Source organism: Dictyostelium purpureum (assembly GCF_000190715.1).
Source record: "Dictyostelium purpureum unplaced genomic scaffold DICPUscaffold_128, whole genome shotgun sequence".
Taxonomy (NCBI): Eukaryota; Evosea; class Eumycetozoa; order Dictyosteliales; family Dictyosteliaceae; genus Dictyostelium; species Dictyostelium purpureum.
Window position 1 is genome coordinate 31,717 of NW_003519465.1, and position 21,011 is coordinate 52,727.

A 21,011-nucleotide genomic window follows, 5' to 3' on the forward strand; every position below is an offset into this window, starting at 1 on the left:
AGAATGTATTTACTTTTTAGACGATTATTTACCAACACTTGTAAAAATTATAGCAGGATATGGAGTAATTGAAACATGTCCTAAAATTTGTGGTTATTTAAATAAAACTGTAGAAATTGATATTTGTGAATCACTTTGCGATTTAGTTGGTGTCGATGAATTTTGGAAAATTTTTGTCTTGTAAGTAATAAGTAATAATATAATAATAATAATAATAATAATAATAATAGATTATAATATAAAAATAGCATAATATAATATAATATAATATAATATAATATAATATAATATAATATAATATAATATAATATAATATAATATAATATAATATAATATAATATAATATAATATAATATTAATTATTTTTTTTTAATATAAAGAAATGATATAAATCCATTTTATGCATGTCAATTAATTACAGCATGTGATACACCAAAGAATCCAGCAGCAAACTTTTTAACAATTGGGGTTTCTCCACAAGTTGGAATTTCAGGTGATAGTTTTACTATTGATTTATCAATACAGGTTGTAAACTCTACAGGACCAGGTCAATTTGCATTAATTATTTATTACACAAAAAATCAATCAAAGTATATGACATTCCAATTATTCGAAGGTTATACACCAGGTTTATATAAAACAAATTTTGATTTCGAAACTTCAAAAAATTCAACATTTACAAATGGTATTTATCCAGTTACTGTTATTATGTGTGCAGGACAATGTGGTACTATGTATAGCTCAATTTTAAATCAAACCACCACACAGTTTACTATTAACAATCCAACTGAATCACCATCACCAACTCATTCACCAACACCAACACCATCACCAACAAATAAACCAACTCTATCACCATCACCACCATCTGATTCATCGAGCCATCCATCTGATTCATCCTCATCTCATCCATCTGATTCATCATCATCAAACCCAACTCCATCAGACTCATCTCATCTCATCCATCTGATTCATCATCCGAACCAACACATCCCCATCTTCATACTAAAATAAATTTAAAAAAAGAACTGAAAATTAAAAATTAATAAAAACTATAAAACTACGAAATTAAATAAAATGATTATTTTACAAATTTAATTTTATTATTTTTTATTTCTTATTGGTAATTTTGCATATAGGAAATCTGGTTCGCTTGGATTTTGTGAAGAAAGTTTTTCGAATTCGTAACAATCTATTAGTTCTTTAGAGACTTCCCAAATTTCTTTCATATCTACATTTAATTCTGAAAGCCATTGTTTAATATCTTTTTTGAGGAGATAGGAACCCAAATAAATACAACCTAAAGCTACGACATATGGAGGATACATTAGGCAGACATCAGTTCTATAACTGTCATTTACAACACCCCAAATAATTTCGATTGAGGCCATATCTAAACCACTATTTTGGAGATATAGTGGCAAGCTTTTATATGGATGATAGATAATTAAACAAAATGCTAATTCTTCCAAAACGAAAAACTCGCACTCTAATATATCATTCATAGTATAGTTAAATGTGTGATCCAATTCTTTCATCTTTGCTGAACACTTCTTTGCTTGAGTGATACATTCTTCAACTTTTGATGATAAATATAAACATGTTACTGCAATTAATCTTGGTTCGCAATCTACAAAACTATTCCTATATAAATTAAAAGAAATTACTATTGTTAATATTAATGTTATTATTATTTTCTTTGTTGTGTGAATATATATGCATTTGTTTTACTTTAAATAAAATCTTTTAAAATATACAATTGCAGTTGATGTTGCTCTCTGTCTTAACTTTAATGCATTCCCAAGATTTTGAATTACAAAGCAATAATGAGTTCTTAATCTTTTCAATTCCATTGGAGTTAAATATGATTTATCTTTAGAATTTGACTCTTCAATTTTATTTCTATCCAACAACCATTCATTACTTGATTGTTAATAAAAAAAATTAAATATTATAATGAATAAAAGGAAATATTTATATATGAATAAATATTAACATATAGTTACCAATGAGAAGATTCCCAAAAATTAGCAGCCATTATTGTATGAATGGATCAGGTTTTCATTTGAAGTTAATCAAATTTAAATTTTAATACCCCACTTTCTTTTTTAAAAAAAAGAATTATTTATTTATATATATAAACAAAAAAAAAAAAGAAAAAAACAAAAGGGTATTGGTATTTTTTTTTTAAAAAAAATAGATAGTTTTTATTTAATTAATTGTATATTAATTTTAAAAAAGAAATAAAAAATTTGAAAAAAAATTTTAAAAAAATTAAAAAAAAAATTTCAAAAAAAATAATAATTATTGTTTTTTTATTTTTTTTAAATGGGTGCAGAATTTAAATTTTAAAATAAATGATAAAAATAAATATTTGTTTTTGATCTATTAAACTACTTGTAAAAGATTTATTTATTTTTTAATATATTTATTTTATTTTTAAAATCGGACTTTTATTAAAAAAAATATATATTTAATATTTTTTTATTGAGAAAAAGAGTTTTTTTTTTTTTTTTTTTTTTAAATTTGATGGGAAAAAAATAGAAATAATTTTTTTTTTGTTTTTTTTTTTTCTTTAGCTAGTGAGAGATTTAAAATCCATTCCAATTTGGTCTGGTAAAGAAAGTAGTTTTGTTACTACAATTTAAATTTGCACCATATTTTTGGTCATTTAAATTATTTAAATTTAATTCAATTGATTTTGATGATTTGACAATGTTAAAGTTAATTAATGATTCTAAAGTTGAAAATAAAATAAAAAGTTAGAAATAGAAAAATATTTATTGATATTTAAAATAATCACACATACTTAATAACATTTTTGAAAAAGTATTTTTTTTAACAACTTAATAATAAATAAATAAATAATAATAATAGTAAAATTAAATAAAACTTGAAATTAACAATTTCCTTTTTTTATTTATTTTGGATATTTTAATTTAATTGATATTTTGAAATGAATTTAAAACAATTCTTTTTTTTTTTATTTTATATTTAAGAAAAAACAAATATTATAAAAATAGAAATAATTAAAATTTAAATAAAATAACTAAATTTGATATAAAAATTTAAAAGCAGTGTCAAAATTTGAAAGTAATGAGCTGGTGTTACTAAGAGATGGTATTAAATGTCCATTTGGAAATCAAAAGATATAATTTATTTAATTTTGAATTAAATTTAATTTTTTTTGATATCATATTTGTAATTTAATGTTAGCATCAACAACAGGTTACAAAAAAATAATTGTTTTATTTTTTTAACTGTTTATTTTAATTTTTATTAGATCAAATTTTATTTTAAAAAATAAATTTAATAAATATTTTAATATTATATAATAAAATTAAATCATTTTATAAATATTAAAATTACTTTTCCTACCAAGTATAAAAGTAATTATATCACCAAAACCACCATCATTACTACTTCTCCTACTCTACCACACCTCATCCTCAGTAACTCTTGTATTTTTTTTCCTCATCATCATAATTTTAAAAAAAAATTTTGAAAAAATTAAATTATTAACCCCATCCACTAATTATATTTATCAATATTTTTATACAAGAAAATTTTATTACTAAAATAAATAATATATTTAAATAATTTTTACAACAAGAAAATAATTTAATTTTTATAAATTGTTTATTTATATCAATAAAACAAGTTTATATATTTTTTCACAAAAAATCAAATAGTGTTAAAATAACCACATATATAATAAAAAAAAAAATGAAATTTAAAATATTAAACTTAATTAAATGAAGATCTTATTAATTAAATTTTTATAAATTTATAAATTTATATAATTACAAGTAAATTAAAAATTTAATTTTAGAAAATGCCTATTATTTTCTTTATTCCTAAAGAAATTTAAAATGGCAATAGTAAAGCAATCTGCAGTAGTTTTATTTTATTTTTTTTCAATCAATTATTTTTTTTTTTTTTTTTTATTTATAATTTGGTTTACTATTTATTTATAATCAAAGAAAACAAAAAATGATATGATTTACAATGTGTGATTTTCTTAAATAAATATAATTACAATTATTATTACTTTATTATAAAAGTAATTATTATAATCTATAAATGATGTAAATTTTAAAAGAATATTGTAATGTGAAAATAATCTAAATATTTAGAGAGTCAGATTTACAGTATAAAAATTAATTTTTAAAATATAATATAACACTATTTATTTAAGCAAAGAGCTAATTTTTAATAGGATAAGAGGTCCTTTGTTTATTTGAAGCCAATGAGTTCAACTCTGTAATTGATTAAAAAAATAAAATAAAAATATTAATATTTGTTTTAGAATATGGTAATAGGAGGTATGTTAATTAAATGTTTAATACATACTCGAAAATTAAGGTGGCATTTGGTGGGATAACACCGCCAGCACCACGAGCACCATAACCATAGTCTGGTGAGATGGTTAATTTTGAGATTTCACCAACTTTCATTTGAGCAACACCTTCATCCCAACCTTTGATGACTTGACTGTTTAAAAGTAAAAAAAGGGATTGTTAAAATAAGTTTTTAATAAATAAAAAAAAAAAAAAAAAAAAAAAAAAAAAAAAAAAAAACTTTTTTTACTTCCCCGCCCCCAATTTGGATTTGGAAGGGAGACCTTCTTTTTCTTAATGAACCAAATTGAGACCCATTGGTAAAGGTACCAACATACTAAAAAAAATATCGACAAATTAAAAAATTTTAAAATAAAAAAAAGAAAAAATTTTTAAAAACATACGGGGACAGAAAGGGTGGAACTTTTGGTGGGTTGGGCCCCAGTCCTTTGTTTTTTAATTTAAATATCAACACCCTACATCAAAGAAATATTATTTATTAATATTTACTAAAAGATATAAAAAATATTTATATTTTAAGTTATTACCATTTTAGAATTTGTAATTATATATAATCAATGAAAGAAAAAAAAAAAAAAATTAAAAATTTAAAAAATTAAAAATAAAATTAAAAATTTTGAAAAAAAAGAAAAAAATTTTTGGTAAATTTTTTTTGTTATGTTGTGTGTGTTCCTGCACAATTAAGTAATTTTCATTATTTTGAAAAAAAAAAAAAAAAAAAAAAAAACAAGTGATATAAATATCTTTAAAATATATTAACCATATGCATATTTAAAAAATTCTATATGTATATTTGAAATATAATTCTTTATTTTACATGAATTTATTTTATTTAATTTAATTTAATTTTATTTTATTTTATTTTTTTTAATGGTTATTAATTGATTTTTTATCAATTGATCTTGGTGTTTGAATGGAATAATCAAATTCAGCAGAGCCTCTTTTAATTCTTTTATCCTCTTTGATTGTTAAATGGCCATTTGTTTTCTTTTTAAGGTTTGGTAAAAAGTTATCTAAAAGATTATTTGGAGAGGATTCTTTTATAGAGATATCATCATCATAGGATAAATCAGTAATCAATGATGATTCATCTTCAATACCATAAGAAGAATGAACAGTTTCGGCTTGTTGATCTTGGTCAATGATTTCTTCATCTTGTTCATTGGCGATTTCACCTTTGATGTAACGTTCCATTTTGAAAGATAGTTTATTATAACCAGATTCTAATTCTTGGTGGAAACTGTATTGATTCATTTGAATTCTATATTTATTAATATCTAAAGCCATTTTACAAAGCTTAAGGAAACGTGAACATTCTTGTGCCAATTTATCGACATGATGTGCTGGCCAATTTGAACGCATTTGGTTGGCCAAAAATCCTCTGCAAATCTCTAAAGCACCTGCATTAACCTGTAATAGTACACTACCTTGAAGTACACCTTGAAGAGTTTTAATATTTGGTGGAGATTGATTAATTTCGATCGATAGTAAATTATTACGTTGTTGAATGGTTTCAATACTATTTTCAATTGGTGAAATTTCAATTTCTTTCTTTGAGATGACCATATATCTTTTTAACATATTTGGAGCAGTGTTTTCAATAGTAAGAATAGTCTTTCTGTGGAATTGCTCTGTGATTGAGCCTTGAGTACGTCCATTTAATGTGAATGGAGTAATGAATACAAAGTTCTTTAAAAGTGTGTGTCTTTCAAAGTAATCTGGTCTAGAATCTACAAAGTCATTGCTAAAGTATGGTTTTAATGATGTGATTTGAAGGTATAGACGAGTTGGATCCAATGATGATCTTTCGATTTTACCACTATCTGGGAATACAACAACCTCTTGATGGAATTTTTCACGATAGAATGTCTTCAAACGTTCGGAAAGTACGAAAAGATGGGTAAGTTTTGGTTCTTTATAAATAAATTCTTGACCATCCAAGTCTTCGAATGCATCACCATAGAAACCAACACGATAGTATCTGCCCAACATACGTGATTTATTTTCGATTGCTTTAATAATTTCTTTGTAAAGGTCGGTAATATGTTTGTGACACTCTGAGAGATTTACAAAATCTCTACTCTTTTCATAAAGTGGCATTAAAAGTTTGTACAATAGAATAGAGTACTCAAAGTATTCACCCATACGCAATTGATTGGTTGCAAGTGAAACATTTGAAATAAGATCAGCTGCAGAGAAATTGGTTGATTGATAAACACCTTCATCTTCTTCAATGACTGTTTCTTTCATACCTGGGCATATTTGATCGAATATACTGAGATCTAATGGACATGGAAGTTTTTGAGTTTGCTCTAAGTGACTAATGATTAATAGTGCAATTCTAAGTTTACATACTGCTGCTTCGAAATAATTTTCTTCCTCAACATGTTTGACTGATAAAAGATTTAACCACTTGGCTCTAATAAGTGGAGTATCTGAATAACCTGCGGCAATCTCAGAGAAAAGCTCGTGAATAGTTTCTGGGTCAGAGTTTGCTTTTAATAAATTAACTCTAACTGTATCACGGATAATCTTTGAGAGCTTAAGGCTCATCTTTTGAATATTATCGCTAAATAATTTCTTGACGTTGAATATCTCTTCTCTGGTAGAAAGAGTTTCAAGTAACTCTTGTGAAATTATAGAGCTATCAGATTCAACTCTGGCGATATCGGTAGATGAATATTTTGAAAGAGTATAGAATGAACGCTCTAAATTTTTAAAATCATTCTTGAAAACACCTGAACTTGCTAAATTTGATAAGGCAATAGTAGCTTGAATTTTCATACGACCAAAGTTACCAACCATATGATTATTAAGTTTAATCATTGAATAAAAGAAGCTTGTTGAGACTGCTCTGATTTCTTTTGATGGGAAATTGCAATAACGTAAAATTTCAGAGCATAAAAGATTACAATAGTTATTTGAGTTGTCTTTAAAGAAATGCTTTCTGAATTTGTGTACAAATGAACGGAGTGAGGCGAAAAGACAATGGGTAACACGATGTGATTGCTTTTTGGATAACAAGGTAATAATCAATTGGAAGAGCTTTTCAAATACTGGGGAGTTAATTTCCTTAAGAATTGGGTATTGGTATTTTATAAAATCTTCGACAAAATCTAAAATTATCAAATTGGCTTCAGCTGTTAAAACTGGTTCATTGGGTGGTACAGTCTTCTTGGTATAGGGTGGAGCCATACCAGTAGAGCCGTTCATCATAGGAATACCGATACTACCATTAAATGATGATCTATTACTACGACTACCTGTGGATGAAGATTCATTTGATGTTTGTGGTGGAGGTGGTGGAGGTGGAACACCTAAATATTGTGTTGATAAACCAGGTGAAAAGTATGGTGAATTACTGGCCTCTTTGATTGGAGCATTGGCAAAAGCAGTTAATAAATCATTACTAAATGAGGAGGAGATGGAAATTGGTTGAGGTTGTAGCGATGATGATGGTGATAATGGCTGAGTTTGTGTTTGTTGTGCAGCAGCTTGTTGGGCTTGTTGTTGTAATTGTTGCTTTAAAAGTGACGAAGAAGATTGGCCAATTGATGATGGTGAATTTTGGTCCTTCATAAATACAGCGCTTGAGCTGCTTCTGACTAGATTTAATTGCGAATCGAATTTTTGTGGTGATAGCGAAGTGGTACCCTTTCTCATTAATAAATCTTTAGATAATTTACCAGATGATGAAATTGGTAAAACTGATGAGCTGCCATTAGAACTTGAATTGATTAAAGCTGGGCTAGTTAAAATTTCTGGACCGCTTGACTGGTCTTTAATTTGTTGGTATTCAAAAGCGGTTGCAAACTGAGCTAAAATCTCAAAGAGGATATTTAATCTTTGTGGAACCTCTTTGTTGAACCATTGTTTTAATAGTTGCTTTGAAAGATTTTTCAAAACAAATAGTACACAAGAAATAAACAAACGTTTCTCAGAGATATCTGAAACATTTGCACTAAACCAACTGTTAAATCTATCTTGATGGTCAATTAATTCCAAAACCAATGGGAAATAAATAGAAGCAATTCTTTCTTTTTTTGCTTGAGATTGATAACGTTGGTCATAGTCGTGCTTGGTTAAAATTGTATTAAGTGTAGAAAAAGCTATATTTCTGACCTCTGCAGAATGATTACCTTGGAAAATAATATCCAAAACCTCTCTAATTAAAATACCTGAAATTGGGTGAGAATTTTTGATTTTATTTGATAAGCTTTGAATATTTGTAATTGAATATAAAGTTGGTACATTCAAGTTGATGTAATGTTCATAATCGCAAATAATTTTGAGGAAATGGAACTTATAAAATAAAAATGTTGTTGCGTTTAATATATCTTTTGAAATACCTTGGTTCATGTCATTTAAAAAGGTGAATAAAAGGTCAACAACTACGCCTCTGTCGAATACTGAAAATAAATCTCTAATAAATAGTGCTAAATTGTTGTTGGCATCTGATGCTAATCTACAATCATTATTTTGAGAAACTGCACCTAAAATATGAGAAAGACCAAATGACACCAACTTTGGAATAAATTTAATAAATTCTGGGTCGTGGATTTCAAAGAAGGGTGCTGATGGTGATGTTGCTCCATCTTTTATTGGTGTCTTGCCATCGAGTTTATATAATCCAATACTTTTAACAATTAAATCGTAAATAAACCATGAAAATGAAAATATTGATGAATTTGAAATATCTGCAAAATCGTTTGACTGAGTTTAAAAAAAAAAAATTAATATTTAAAAAATATATTTAATTTTTTTGCTATTAATAATAATTACCCTTTTTCTCATTAAGAACAAAACTAATCTTTGGCATAATGCAGTATGGACTGGAATTTTAGTATCCTGTGGATTGTCGAAATAATGGTTGATATATGATGATAAAAATGGTACACGTATATTTGAATCTTCTAGTATATTTTGAATTTTAGTAAGCAAAATAAGCAATGCTTTAATGGCGGTACTACCAACTGTTGATTCCCTATTGCAAATTACAAATAAAAGATGGTTCATAATAACTGGGAAGAACTTTATCGATTCTAATGGATCAAATAATATGAACTGGTTTAAAATTTGAGTTAAATCCTTGTCACTGAGTAAATCATCCTTTGAGTATAATAAGAATCTGTTGATATGGGTATTTTGTGGGTAGATACTTGAGAGTAATTTAAGATCAAATTTGAATATAGTTTTACCATTTTCTAATAATGTATAATCCTCACTAAACTTCATTAAATATTTATCTTTTGGATGACCTACTGCTAATTGAAGACCCTGCTGACCATTGTCTACAAATTTCTTTTCTCTATATAAAGGAAAAGTTGAAAAACCAATTATATTATCTGATGATTCATCTCTTTTACCAACTTTGCAAACTACATGATAAAATGTGAATAATATGTGTAGCTTTGGAGGTAAACTAAATTTTAAGAAAAAATTAGTACAAAAATATTAAAGAAAAAAAAAAAAATTAATTTTTACTTACATTGGGGGTAATTTAATTTTAATTTCATCAATAAATAGGGGGTTTTTAGTGTGGTAATGAGTTTCAGTGTAGAAAACATTAGTGAATCTTTGACCTGAGCTTTTACCATAAATAAATTTGAGTGGTGGATTTGACAAGATATCATCTTCACGAATTTCGATTTTGATTGTAATATTTCTACCATGGGCTTTATTTAAATTTGCAGTATCTGGGTAAATATATAAATTATTAAATAATTGATTATGTGGGATTAATTCTGGAAATTTGGAAAAACATTGAACTTCACGAATTGCTGGAATGACTGGAGCTAAAGATATTAAAGTTTGATTACGTTTGATACTATTTGAATAAGAGCTTGAATGTTGTAATTGTCTTCTTGGTGAGAGTGCTGGTGAATCCTCTAAACCATTTAATGATGGTGATGGGGGTGTAAATGCATCATTTGATGATAATGATAAAATTGAAGCTGCTGATTGGACTGATTTTAGTGGAGGTGTGCCATCTGGTGTAACTGTGATAGTTGGTGATTCATTTAATTTTTGTAATAGTAAATCTGAAGTAGTGGTTGTAGTCGTAGTGGTTGTGGTGGTTGTGGTGGTTGAGGTAGTTGATGGTGAATTATTATTATTGTTATTTAAATTTGTTGGTACATTATTGTAAGATTTGTTTGAATCAATTGGTGAAGGATGATTATATGGTTCTGAAGCTTTAATAAAATTATAAGATGGATCTAGACGTTGACCATAAGGTGGTAAATCACCTTCGGTTTTATGTATTATACAAGTAAAGGCACCTAATAAAGTTTTTAATTTCTTTTTTTTCGAAGAATCTCTAAGATCAGAGATTAAGTCTTGAAGATCGGATAAATCTTTAGGTACTTGTCTATAAAGATCGCATTCATGGCTACCAACTTTGACACTACCATTTTCATTTGTTAATGGAAGGGCGGTAATGGAGAATGATTGATGGAATCTTCCTAAACGTTTACCTATATCTTGAATAGTTGTTGAGACTTTAACTCTTGATTTTGATGTTTCTTTTTCATCTAATCTGGTGTATGGTTCCTTGATGAGATCTGGTTCGCCTTGCATAATTTTATTTACTCTAACTACGATCCAAACATCTTTTGTTTGTTTGTGTGGTAATGATACTAATACATGTTTACACTGAGTTAAATAATCTGGTGTATCTTCGCTTTCTTTGTTATCTATAATTTGTTTTAAACGTTCAGAATTGAAATCAAAATGGTATACTTCTGATAGTCTGGTCTTATTGACTGAATCATATAAAAACATTTGACAATAGAATGGTTCATGTTCGCCCAATAAAAATACCAATCCTTTAAACTCTATCAAAACACTGGTTGAGGATGGCTTTTTCCATGGCTCTACTGGAGTTCTTGAGCATAAAGATACCTCTGTACCTGAGCCCCAGTTGTAGTCTGGTTTAAAATATTTAAATAAAGCTAAACGCTGCTTTTTTCGAGATTCAGAGTTTTCTTCGTCGGTATTTGATGTTATTGGTGCTTGATATTCAAAGTGAAGGTCATCACCAGACTCTACCCATAATTGAGGTATATCCCTTTCATCCAATATACCGCCGCTATTTCTTGATGAATGAATTGATGGTGGAGGTGTTGATTGTGATTGAGACAATTTTGATTGGGCCAATTCCCTTTCATAAACCAAATCACACTCATATCTTTCTATCATTTCTGGGTTAATAAGACTAAGACGATCTTGATCTTTTTTGAATTTTTCATAGTTTCTTGTAATGGTTTTTCTTGGGGCATTAAATGTGTCTATTGATGTTTTAATATGTTGGTTATATTCTAAGGGATTGAAAAACACTGTTGGGACACCTGGTGGTAAGGACATACCAGTTGATATAACTCTATGATAAAGTTCTGATCTTGTAAATTGTAAATCATCTTTTGGTAAATGTATCATATCATCTGCCAATGGATCATCTTTAACACTTGGGGTTTGTAATTTATTTCCAAAAAAATTTCTATATTTATGTGCTTCTAAACTTGAGCTTGATTTATTAGATGATCCACCATTATTTATTAATTGAATTCTTGGATTTTGAGGTGGTTTCACTAATGAATTTAAACTTTCTGTGCTCGTATTTTGTTCATCATTATTGTTATTATTGTTATTATTATTAACACCATCATCTAATGATATTGGTGAATGTGGTCTATCTGGTGAAATAGATGGTGGTGAAATTTCTTGTCTTTGATTTAAATCTATCGATTGTGTTAACTCTGGTGAATCTTCTGCTAATGGTGAATTTGGTACAGATGATATTGTATGTGTATCGGCTGTTTGTGAATCTGTTAAGGTGTTTGAAAATTGGTTTGATAGGGATAAATCTCTTGTAGTTTGTGATTCATTTAAATCTTTTTGTTGAGATTTTGAAAGTGGTGATGCGGCTGAACCTGTTAGATTTGGTGTCGATGAATCTGATGGCTCTGGTGTGGTTGAATCAGCAGTTGGTTGCTCAGTTGTTTGTGATGACTCTGTAAGTTGAACATCTTGTTTTTTTGTTGCTGATTCATCATTTTTAATTTCTACTCTGATACTATTTAATGATTCATCATTATTTTTATTGTTATTATTATTACCATTATTATTATTATTAATATTATTATTATTATTATCTTCTGTAGATATACCCATTATATAAATATTTATTTAATTACACTACTATTTTATTATTACTATTTACTATAATACAATTATTTTTAAAAAAATTTTAAAAAATATTATTTTCTTCTCTTTTTTTAAATTTATTTAACTTCTAATATACATAAAAAAAACTATTAGATTATGTTAGAAAAAAATTAATATGGTTTATTCTTTGATTAAAATTAAATAATAAGGATAAATAATTAAAAAAATAAAAAAAAAATAAAAAAAAGGATTTTAATAATATTTTATATGATTATAATTATGATTATTATTATTATTTTAACCTTTAAGATAATATATAAATTCTTGTTATTATATTTGGATGTTGTGAATGGATAAATATTTAGTATGTGTTAGAGCAGATAGATAGATTATTTGATGTTAAAAATAAAACACTTTGTCAAAAAAAAAAAAAAAAAAAAAAAAAAAATTTTAAAAATAACAATAAATTAAATTAAAAAAAACAATTTTGTATTGTTGTGATGATAAATAATATGATGTTGTATTACTGTTTTCTATTCTCCACCTATTTTTATTATATATTATTTTTAAAATTGATATATAAACTCTATATGTATTTTTAAATATAGGATGTATTTTTTTTTATTTTTTTTTGGTTCTCGCTATATGAATTACTGTGTGTGGTGTGTTGTGTGTGTCTTTATGTCTATGTATTTAATATTAGTTTTGTGTGAATGTGGGTGCATAAATATTTTATGTGTTTGGGTGTGGTATTATAAAGTGGTTTTGTTTGTTTGTTTCAAATATCAAACAATTTTTTTTTTCTTTTTTTTATTTATTTAAATTAAATTAAATTAAATTGAATTGAATTAATTTTATAATTTAACATGAAAATAAACCAAATAAATATTTATTTATCCTATTTTTACAAATACATTTTAAAATTATAATAATAATAATAATATTCTACTGCTATCGAAAATAAAATAGTATTTTAGATTTTTTTTCTTTTTCTTTTTTTCAAAGAAAATTAAAGAAATCTTTTTTTTTTAAAATTGGGTGTGAGAATTTTTTGGTGTTTTTAAAAAAAAACAAAGGAAATTACAGACAACAAAAATATAAAATAAACAAAAAAAAAAAAAAAAAAAGACAAAATTTAATAATATGTTGTTAAACTATTTTGGTTTAAGGTTTTTTCCAAATTGGTATAATTTTGAAATCTCTAAATCAAAACAATGACGCATATGCTATTATTATTGCCATCGTTGCTATTCCTGATGTTGGTTCTGTTTTCTGTCTATAAAACATACACTATTACTATTGCTTTTAATACCCCCTTCCTCTTTCAATTCTTCTTTTTATATACCAATTTATTATTATTTTTATATACGCTGTTATAATATACTGTATATTTTAATTAACTATTTTTTTTTTTTAGTTAATTAAAAACAAAAACAATACTATTATTATTATTATTACTATTATTATTATTATTATTATTATTTTAAATATTTTAAATATTATTAAATACTATTAAAGCTTTATATATAAAGTAAAAAAAAAAAAAAAAAAAATTTAATGATTAAAAAAAAAACAATTTTATATTTTTGTAAAAAATAATTAATAAAAAAAAATTGAAAAAAAAAAAAAAAAAAAAAAAAGATCTATCTTTTCTGAGAGTGATTGATTGTGTGAAAGTGTGGGTAAACAAAACAAAATTTAAAGGTTTTTCAAAAAAAAATAACAGTGTTGATTTTGTTGTTGTTATTATTATTAATATTAAACGCTTCTAAATAACCTACATCTTTAATTTTTATATGTTGCTTATTTAGTTAAGATTCAAATACTTTATTCCACAATTAATTATTTTTATACTTTATTGTAATATATATTATTTTTATACCCTGATAATATTTTTATATCCTCTACTATAATTATTGTTTTTTTTTATAAACAATTGTTATTTTTATTTTTATGGTTATTGCTATAACTTTTCTAATATAGTGTGGTATGATTTGTTAATCGAATATAATTATATTATTAGCAATAATGCTATTAATTATTTTAAAAAAATAAAAATAAAAATAAAAATAAAATAAAAATAAAAATAAAAATAAAAAAAAATAAAAAAAATAAAATTTTTTTAACAGCTAAAAAAAAGTTGTTTTTTTTTGCAGCTGATTTTTGGAAAATGGTTGAAATTTCGGTTCAGTGATCATTGAAAAAATTGTTAAGAAAGTGTGCAAATATGTTTTTCGCTGCACAAAAAAAATAATTAATAACTTTGGTTAAAAACACAAATAATTATAATTTTTTCCTCATTTATCAAAAACAATTTTTTTTTTTGGGAAAAAAGTAATTTTTTTTCAAAATTTTTTTTTTTTTTATTATAATTTTTTTTTAGTTAACAATTCCGACTTATTATTTCTTTATTTCGTTTTTTATGATAATGAATAATCACAATTTAAAATTTGAAAATGTAATTGATGTGGATAATTCATTATATAATAATAATATTGTTATAAATTATTTTAATGTGTTTTATAATAAAAACCAACCTTATTTAATATGGCCTCAAGAGAGTGAACATAATAATAATAATAATAGTAATAATAACGATTCATTTGAATATTTAAATTTTTTACCAATATTTTCAGATTGTAATAGTAAAATAAAGCATATTAAACAAAAGTAAATATTTCAGATTATTCATTTGTTCTTTATTTTTAAGATATATATTTGTGGTATTAATTTATTTTTATTGTAATGTTATTTAGATTTATACACTTTAAATGCATCGAAAATAATAATTTACTATTTACCTATTCAAAATTTATTTTAACATTTTATAAATTTGATTCAATAAAAAATAATTGGGAAATTATACAGACATTAAACCACAACGACCTCTTTCCACAGTTATCGTATAAATCAATTATAGAATATGGTATCGACACAAATGTATTGGTAGTCTATTGTGCAACCGATAAGAAACTTTTTCTTTTCAAAAATGTTTTAGATAAACCGAATATTAAGTTAGAAACAATACAAATCGAAGAATTGGGAATTAATAGCTCGATAGTTGACATAAAATGGTCAAATTTAATATTATCAATGTAAATAAAATTTTCTACATTTTTTAAACTATTGTTATTTTATATTAATTCCTTTATTTCTTTTTAGATGCACATCCAATGAAATCATATTTTTAAAATGGAACTCGATTCAAGAAATTGGTAATAAGAACTATCAAATTTATAGATTTGTTTATGACCAAGATAGTGATTTTATAAAAATGTTATGGATAGATAATCAAACTCTGCTAGTCTCAACCCATATATCAATCAAAACCAACCTTGGTAGCAATAGTAATGCTTTTGAAATTTTAAAATTACCAGAAAAAAAATCAATCCAAATTTTAGATATCATAAATAATGAAGAAAAGGACAAAGAAGAAGAGATATTATTTTTAAAGCCCAATAGTAACAACACATCATCAATCCCATCATTATTTATGATAAACTCTTTGGATAACAACAAAGAGGATAGTAATAATAGTGAGGGTGCCCAATCACATAGCAAAATATTAGATATTACATCGGAAATAGAAATGACAACTGTATCAAATAAAAGAAATATAGACACTGACAATAGCAAATCATCAATTTTATTTTTAAAATTTATAGATAATGAAATTAAATTAATAAACTCAATCAAAATAAATAATGAGATATCAACACCGGACTTATTAAGTTTTAAAATGAATGGTATCAATAATGGAGGGTATATAGGGGTATCATCAACACTATCAAACAAAGTCAATATAATAAAACATTCAAATTTCAAATTAACAGACAAAAAAATATTGGAGCTGGCAGAGGAAAAATACAAAATTAAAGCTATAGGTTTTTTAAATAACAATAATAACAACGACGATATCAAGATCTATTCATTAGTTTCGGAAAAATTAAACTCAAAAGGAATTGGATTATCATTTAAACCAAAATCAAACTTCAAAGTATCGTTATACTCATATATTGTTGAAAAAGCAATAGAAATCAAACAACCCCAACCTCAAACCCCTAACGGGTTTTTAAATTTTCAAAATATAATAATAGAAAAATTAACATCCATAGAAAATATATTAAATAATCATTCTAAAAGATTGGAAAAGATGGAAAACAACATAGAGCAAATTCAAAATCAATTAAACAAATAAACATTATATTTTATTTTGCAATGCAATAGTAATACACTATTAAAATTTAAACCTTTATTAAAATTTTTAATAATTTAATTTTTTTTTTTTTTTTTTTTTTTTTGAACGTTTATTATTATTACTTGATTGGGTTTTTTCGCCTGTTTATTTTGATTTTTCTTTTGGAATTGTAAAAGCCTTGATTTTTAAAACTTGACACATTTCAATAATAATATTAAAAGTAAAGTGAATGAAAAAACCTAAACTAAATAAAAATAATAATTTGACTGACAATTGTTCATCGATTAAATAAATGTTGAAATATTTTTGAGCAATTGAGTTGGCAACACATGCAATTAAAAAGATTAATGGTTTATAGAACAATCTAAAATCTTCTTGACAAATTCTTTGTACAATACAACGACACTATTTTAAATGATAGGAATAAAAATGATTCATTAGTATTATTTTTGAAGAAAAATAATAACAATAATAATACTTACAACAATATAGGAAAATATAAAAGTAAGTGATAAAATATGAATTACTGGGTTATTTAAATAAACTTTTGGTGATAAAGTAACCCAAATGAATTCAGAAATTAAAAATATTATGAATGGTAATGGTTGGGAATAGGCTTTAAATAAACTGATATTGGATGATAAGGCTTTTTTAGTTGAGGTTAAAATATTTTGAAAAGCGGTAACAAATGAGATGATAGCCATAGCAAAGAAAATAACTTCGTTTAATTGACCTTTGTATTCGATAATTGGTAATTCGATGGCAGTGAACCAAATTGATTGTCCAAAAATACCAGTTACAATACAAAATAAAATTGCCATACACTCTGCTTCGGTTGGTCCGTTTAATGCGCCTAATACTAAATGATGTGTAAAGTATTCTTCCCAATGAGCTAAATAAAATGGAATGGTTGCTGCCATAAATGCAATTAAAATATCCCAGCTACGAATACCAATTGAAATACCGACTGTCAAAGGAAGCAAACCTACAGTCAATGAATCGCAACCATGATCGAATAATTCTCCTAATGGTGATGATGTTTTGGTTCTTCTTGCTTGTTTACCATCAATATTATCCATCATCATATAAATAAAAATCATTGCTCCAGCAAAGAAATATACCCATCTTAAATTGCTATCGTCGATTGTTGGTGATTCTTCTTTTTTATCATTCATTCCAATAAAATAAAATATGGTTAGCATACCTAAAATATTACAAAATAATCCAATTGCTGTAATCTTTTTTTTTTATTTTAAAAATAATAGAATTAATATTAAACTATATAAACACTATTTCAGTATTATATTTAAACAACATACTAAGTTTGGTCTGTTAAAAATGAAGATGAAAATGAAATGAAAATGATTAATAAACAAATATTCTTTATAAACTATAATCTTTTTTTTTTTTTCCTTTTATTTTAAATAAATACATACGCTAAACTTTTTGGAAAATATTCGACAATAACATTACATGATGGACTAATGACATATTGATACATTATAGATTTATCAATAGTTGTACCACCTTTATAGGATGGGAGATTAACTTTTCCTTTTGATGTTATAAATCCCATTGTTTTTTATTTTAATTTTTATTTTAAATTTATAAATTTTGCAATCCAAAAAAAAAAACAAATTAATCGTATAATGCGAAAGAAATTATTTATAAATTATGCAATAACAAATGTGTCGATAAATTTAAAAAAAAAAAAAAAAAAAAAAAAAAAAATAATTTAAAAAAAAAAAAAATTAAAATAAAAAAATATTTAAAGAATTCTTTTTTTTTTTTTTTTTTTTTTAAGATCTAATAGATGAAGAAATTTAATTCCATTTTTTTTTTTTTTTTTTGGTAATAGAAAAATATACTAAATATTCTAAAAATTTAAAAATAGAAAAAAAAAAAAAAAAAAAAGATATGAATGTATTTTAATAATTTTTTATTTTTCTATTTTTAAAATTATAATCATTTTTTTTAAAAATGTGGCGAGTGCGAAAAAAAAAGTGGAGGTTTTTATTGTTACTGTTGTTACAGTGGGAGTTTTGTTGTTGGGTTGCTATTGATTTTTTTTGTTATTAAATATATGTTTTTATTTTATTGTTTTTATTATTTATTTTTAGTTTAATCAGTTGATTGATCATCTAAGAAGAAATAATTACCAGCATTCTTTTGTTCCATATCTTTAATTGAATTTAATTTATTAATACGTGGACGGTAATTAGTTGGATCACGACGGAAAGTGATTTCGAGTGCTTTAAGGAAAGTGTTCATACCAGATAAAAGTGATTGTGGGGCATTAGCAACACATTTAACACCTGGAATACCATCATAGACAATAACACGATCGGCTAAATAAGTGGCCATAATAAAATCGTGCTCTACAATAAAACCAGATTTACCAGCGTGAAGAATGAATCTCTTGATGACTTTACTGACAACAATACGTTGTTCGGAATCTAAATAAGCTGATGGTTCATCGATAAGATAGATATCAGCTGGTTGACCTAAACATAAAACGATAGCAACACGTTGTAATTCACCACCAGAAAGATTGAGAACTTCTTGATCGATAATATTTTCAATGTTTAATGGTTTAACAACATCTGAAGTGAATTGTGGATGAAGGAAAGTATCTCTGATACGTTTGTGGATGAGTTCTCTAACAGTACCTGGGAATTTTGGTTGAATCTTTTGTGGTTTGTAACTGACGTTTAATTCTGGGACTTGTGCACCATCATCAGCTGGCATTTGACCAGCTAACATCTTGATGAATGTAGTTTTACCAGTACCATTTTGACCTAACATAACAATAATTTCAGAATCTGTAAACTCACCAGCTTTAATTTCTAATGAGAAAGTACCTTGAGTTTTAGTCATAGTTGGATATTTGTAGTTGCAATGTTTCTTGATTTCTTCGTTTTCGGCAGTTTCAGAGAATTTGAAGGTTAAGGCTTCTTTACGGAATCTCATATTTTCAGTTGGGATGTAACCAGCTAAGAAAATATTGATACCTTCTCTAACAGAGAATGGAAGAGTGACAACACCATAAGCACCTGGGGCACCATAAAGACAACAAATGAAATCAGAGAGATAATCTAAGACTGAAAGATCGTGTTCTACTACGATAATATATTTTTGAGCTTCAATTAAGGATCTGATAACTTGAGCAGCCTTTAAACGTTGTTTGACATCGAGATAGGATGATGGTTCATCAAACATATAAACATCGGCATTTTGAACACCAGCGACAGCAATAGCAAAACGTTGTAATTCACCACCAGATAAAACGTCAACAGTTTTGTGAAGAGCTTCCTTTAAATCTAAATCCCTAATCATTTGATCTTTGTTTGGTCTTTCAGCTTTTGCGTCTAAAATTGATTGAACTGAACCTTTGACAGCTTTTGAAAGATTATCGACATATTGTGGTTTGATGAGGGCCTTTAATTCTTCACCTAAAATACGAGTGAAATAACTTTGAAGTTCTGAACCACGGAAGAATGAAATGATATCTTCCCATGATGGAGGGTCATCATAAATACCTAAATTTGGTTTTAATTTACCAGCTAAAACTTTAAGTGCAGTTGATTTACCAATACCGTTAGTACCTACTAAACCTAAAACTTGACCTGGACGTGGTGTTGGAAGTCTGTGAAGCTTGAAACTATTTGGACCATAACGATGTGTAGTATCTCTGCTGAGATTCTTTGGTAAATTAATAATTTGGATGGCTTCAAATGGACATTTCTTAACACAAATACCACAACCATTACATAATTCTTCTGAAATGAATGAAACTTTTGAGGTTGGTTTAACTTCAATACATAATTTACCCATTTTAACTACTGGACAATTCTTTTTACATTCTTGACTACATTTTTTTGGTTTGCATTTGTCACCACTTACAATAGCAATTCTAATAGCATCATCAGCCATTTTTTTTATTTAAAATTATAATTATAAAGTTTCCTTTATTTTTTTTAAATAAAAATTGATATGTAAAATAAAAATTAAAAAAAAAAAAAAATAAAAAAATTTTTTCGTTTCTCTAAAAAATTTTAAAAAAAAAAAAATTAAAAAAAAAAAAATATTTTTAAAAATAAAAATAAAATAATTTTTTAATTATTTAATTAATAAATAAATTTGTGTGTGGGTGTGTTTATTTTTTTTTAGGAAAAAAAAGATAAAAAGAAATAAATTATCTTTTATAAGATATTTATTTCTATTTTTTTTCTAGAAAATAATAATATCCAATCTCTTATTTTATTTTCATTTTAAAATCTCACAAT

General features: G+C 25.3%; 7 protein-coding genes across 7 annotated transcripts; 2 read left to right on the plus strand and 5 right to left on the minus strand.

Annotated features, from left to right (window-relative positions):
* Positions 1-4: 4 nt before the first annotated feature.
* Positions 5-831, plus strand: DICPUDRAFT_20777 (uncharacterized protein; the record flags this gene model as incomplete). Its single annotated transcript, XM_003288225.1, has 2 exons — positions 5-180; positions 381-831. Coding segments are annotated over 2 exons (627 nt in total), but the record flags the coding sequence as incomplete, so codon positions are not given.
* Positions 832-1,076: 245 nt separating this feature from the next.
* DICPUDRAFT_47824 (uncharacterized protein) lies at positions 1,077-2,208 on the minus strand. Its single transcript, XM_003288236.1, has 3 exons — positions 2,007-2,208; positions 1,732-1,923; positions 1,077-1,644 (listed from the first exon to the last, which is right to left on the minus strand). The coding sequence occupies exons 1-3, from the start codon at positions 2,036-2,038 to the stop codon at positions 1,104-1,106; spliced, it is 765 nt and encodes a 254-aa protein (XP_003288284.1). The 5' UTR covers positions 2,039-2,208; the 3' UTR covers positions 1,077-1,103.
* Positions 2,209-4,334: 2,126 nt separating this feature from the next.
* Positions 4,335-4,511, minus strand: DICPUDRAFT_33801 (uncharacterized protein; the record flags this gene model as incomplete). Its single annotated transcript, XM_003288237.1, has 1 exon — positions 4,335-4,511. A coding segment is annotated over one exon (177 nt), but the record flags the coding sequence as incomplete, so codon positions are not given.
* Positions 4,512-5,228: 717 nt separating this feature from the next.
* On the minus strand, positions 5,229-12,533 carry DICPUDRAFT_152501 (uncharacterized protein; the record flags this gene model as incomplete). The annotated part of the gene is made up of 3 exons (XM_003288238.1): positions 5,229-9,074; positions 9,144-9,783; positions 9,850-12,533. 3 exons carry the CDS (start codon positions 12,531-12,533, stop codon positions 5,229-5,231), a joined length of 7,170 nt encoding a protein of 2,389 aa, XP_003288286.1.
* Positions 12,534-14,955: 2,422 nt separating this feature from the next.
* Positions 14,956-16,725, plus strand: DICPUDRAFT_79089 (uncharacterized protein; the record flags this gene model as incomplete). Its single annotated transcript, XM_003288226.1, has 3 exons — positions 14,956-15,197; positions 15,284-15,622; positions 15,690-16,725. The coding sequence occupies 3 exons, from the start codon at positions 14,956-14,958 to the stop codon at positions 16,723-16,725; spliced, it is 1,617 nt and encodes a 538-aa protein (XP_003288274.1).
* A 144-nt stretch (positions 16,726-16,869) lies between these two features.
* Positions 16,870-18,301, minus strand: DICPUDRAFT_87966 (uncharacterized protein; the record flags this gene model as incomplete). The annotated part of the gene is made up of 3 exons (XM_003288239.1): positions 16,870-17,130; positions 17,208-17,963; positions 18,215-18,301. 3 exons carry the CDS (start codon positions 18,299-18,301, stop codon positions 16,870-16,872), a joined length of 1,104 nt encoding a protein of 367 aa, XP_003288287.1.
* Positions 18,302-18,796: 495 nt separating this feature from the next.
* Positions 18,797-20,061, minus strand: ABCE1 (uncharacterized protein; the record flags this gene model as incomplete). The annotated part of the gene is made up of 1 exon (XM_003288240.1): positions 18,797-20,061. One exon carries the CDS (start codon positions 20,059-20,061, stop codon positions 18,847-18,849), a length of 1,215 nt encoding a protein of 404 aa, XP_003288288.1. The 3' UTR covers positions 18,797-18,846.
* Between the last annotated feature and the right edge of the window lie 950 nt (positions 20,062-21,011).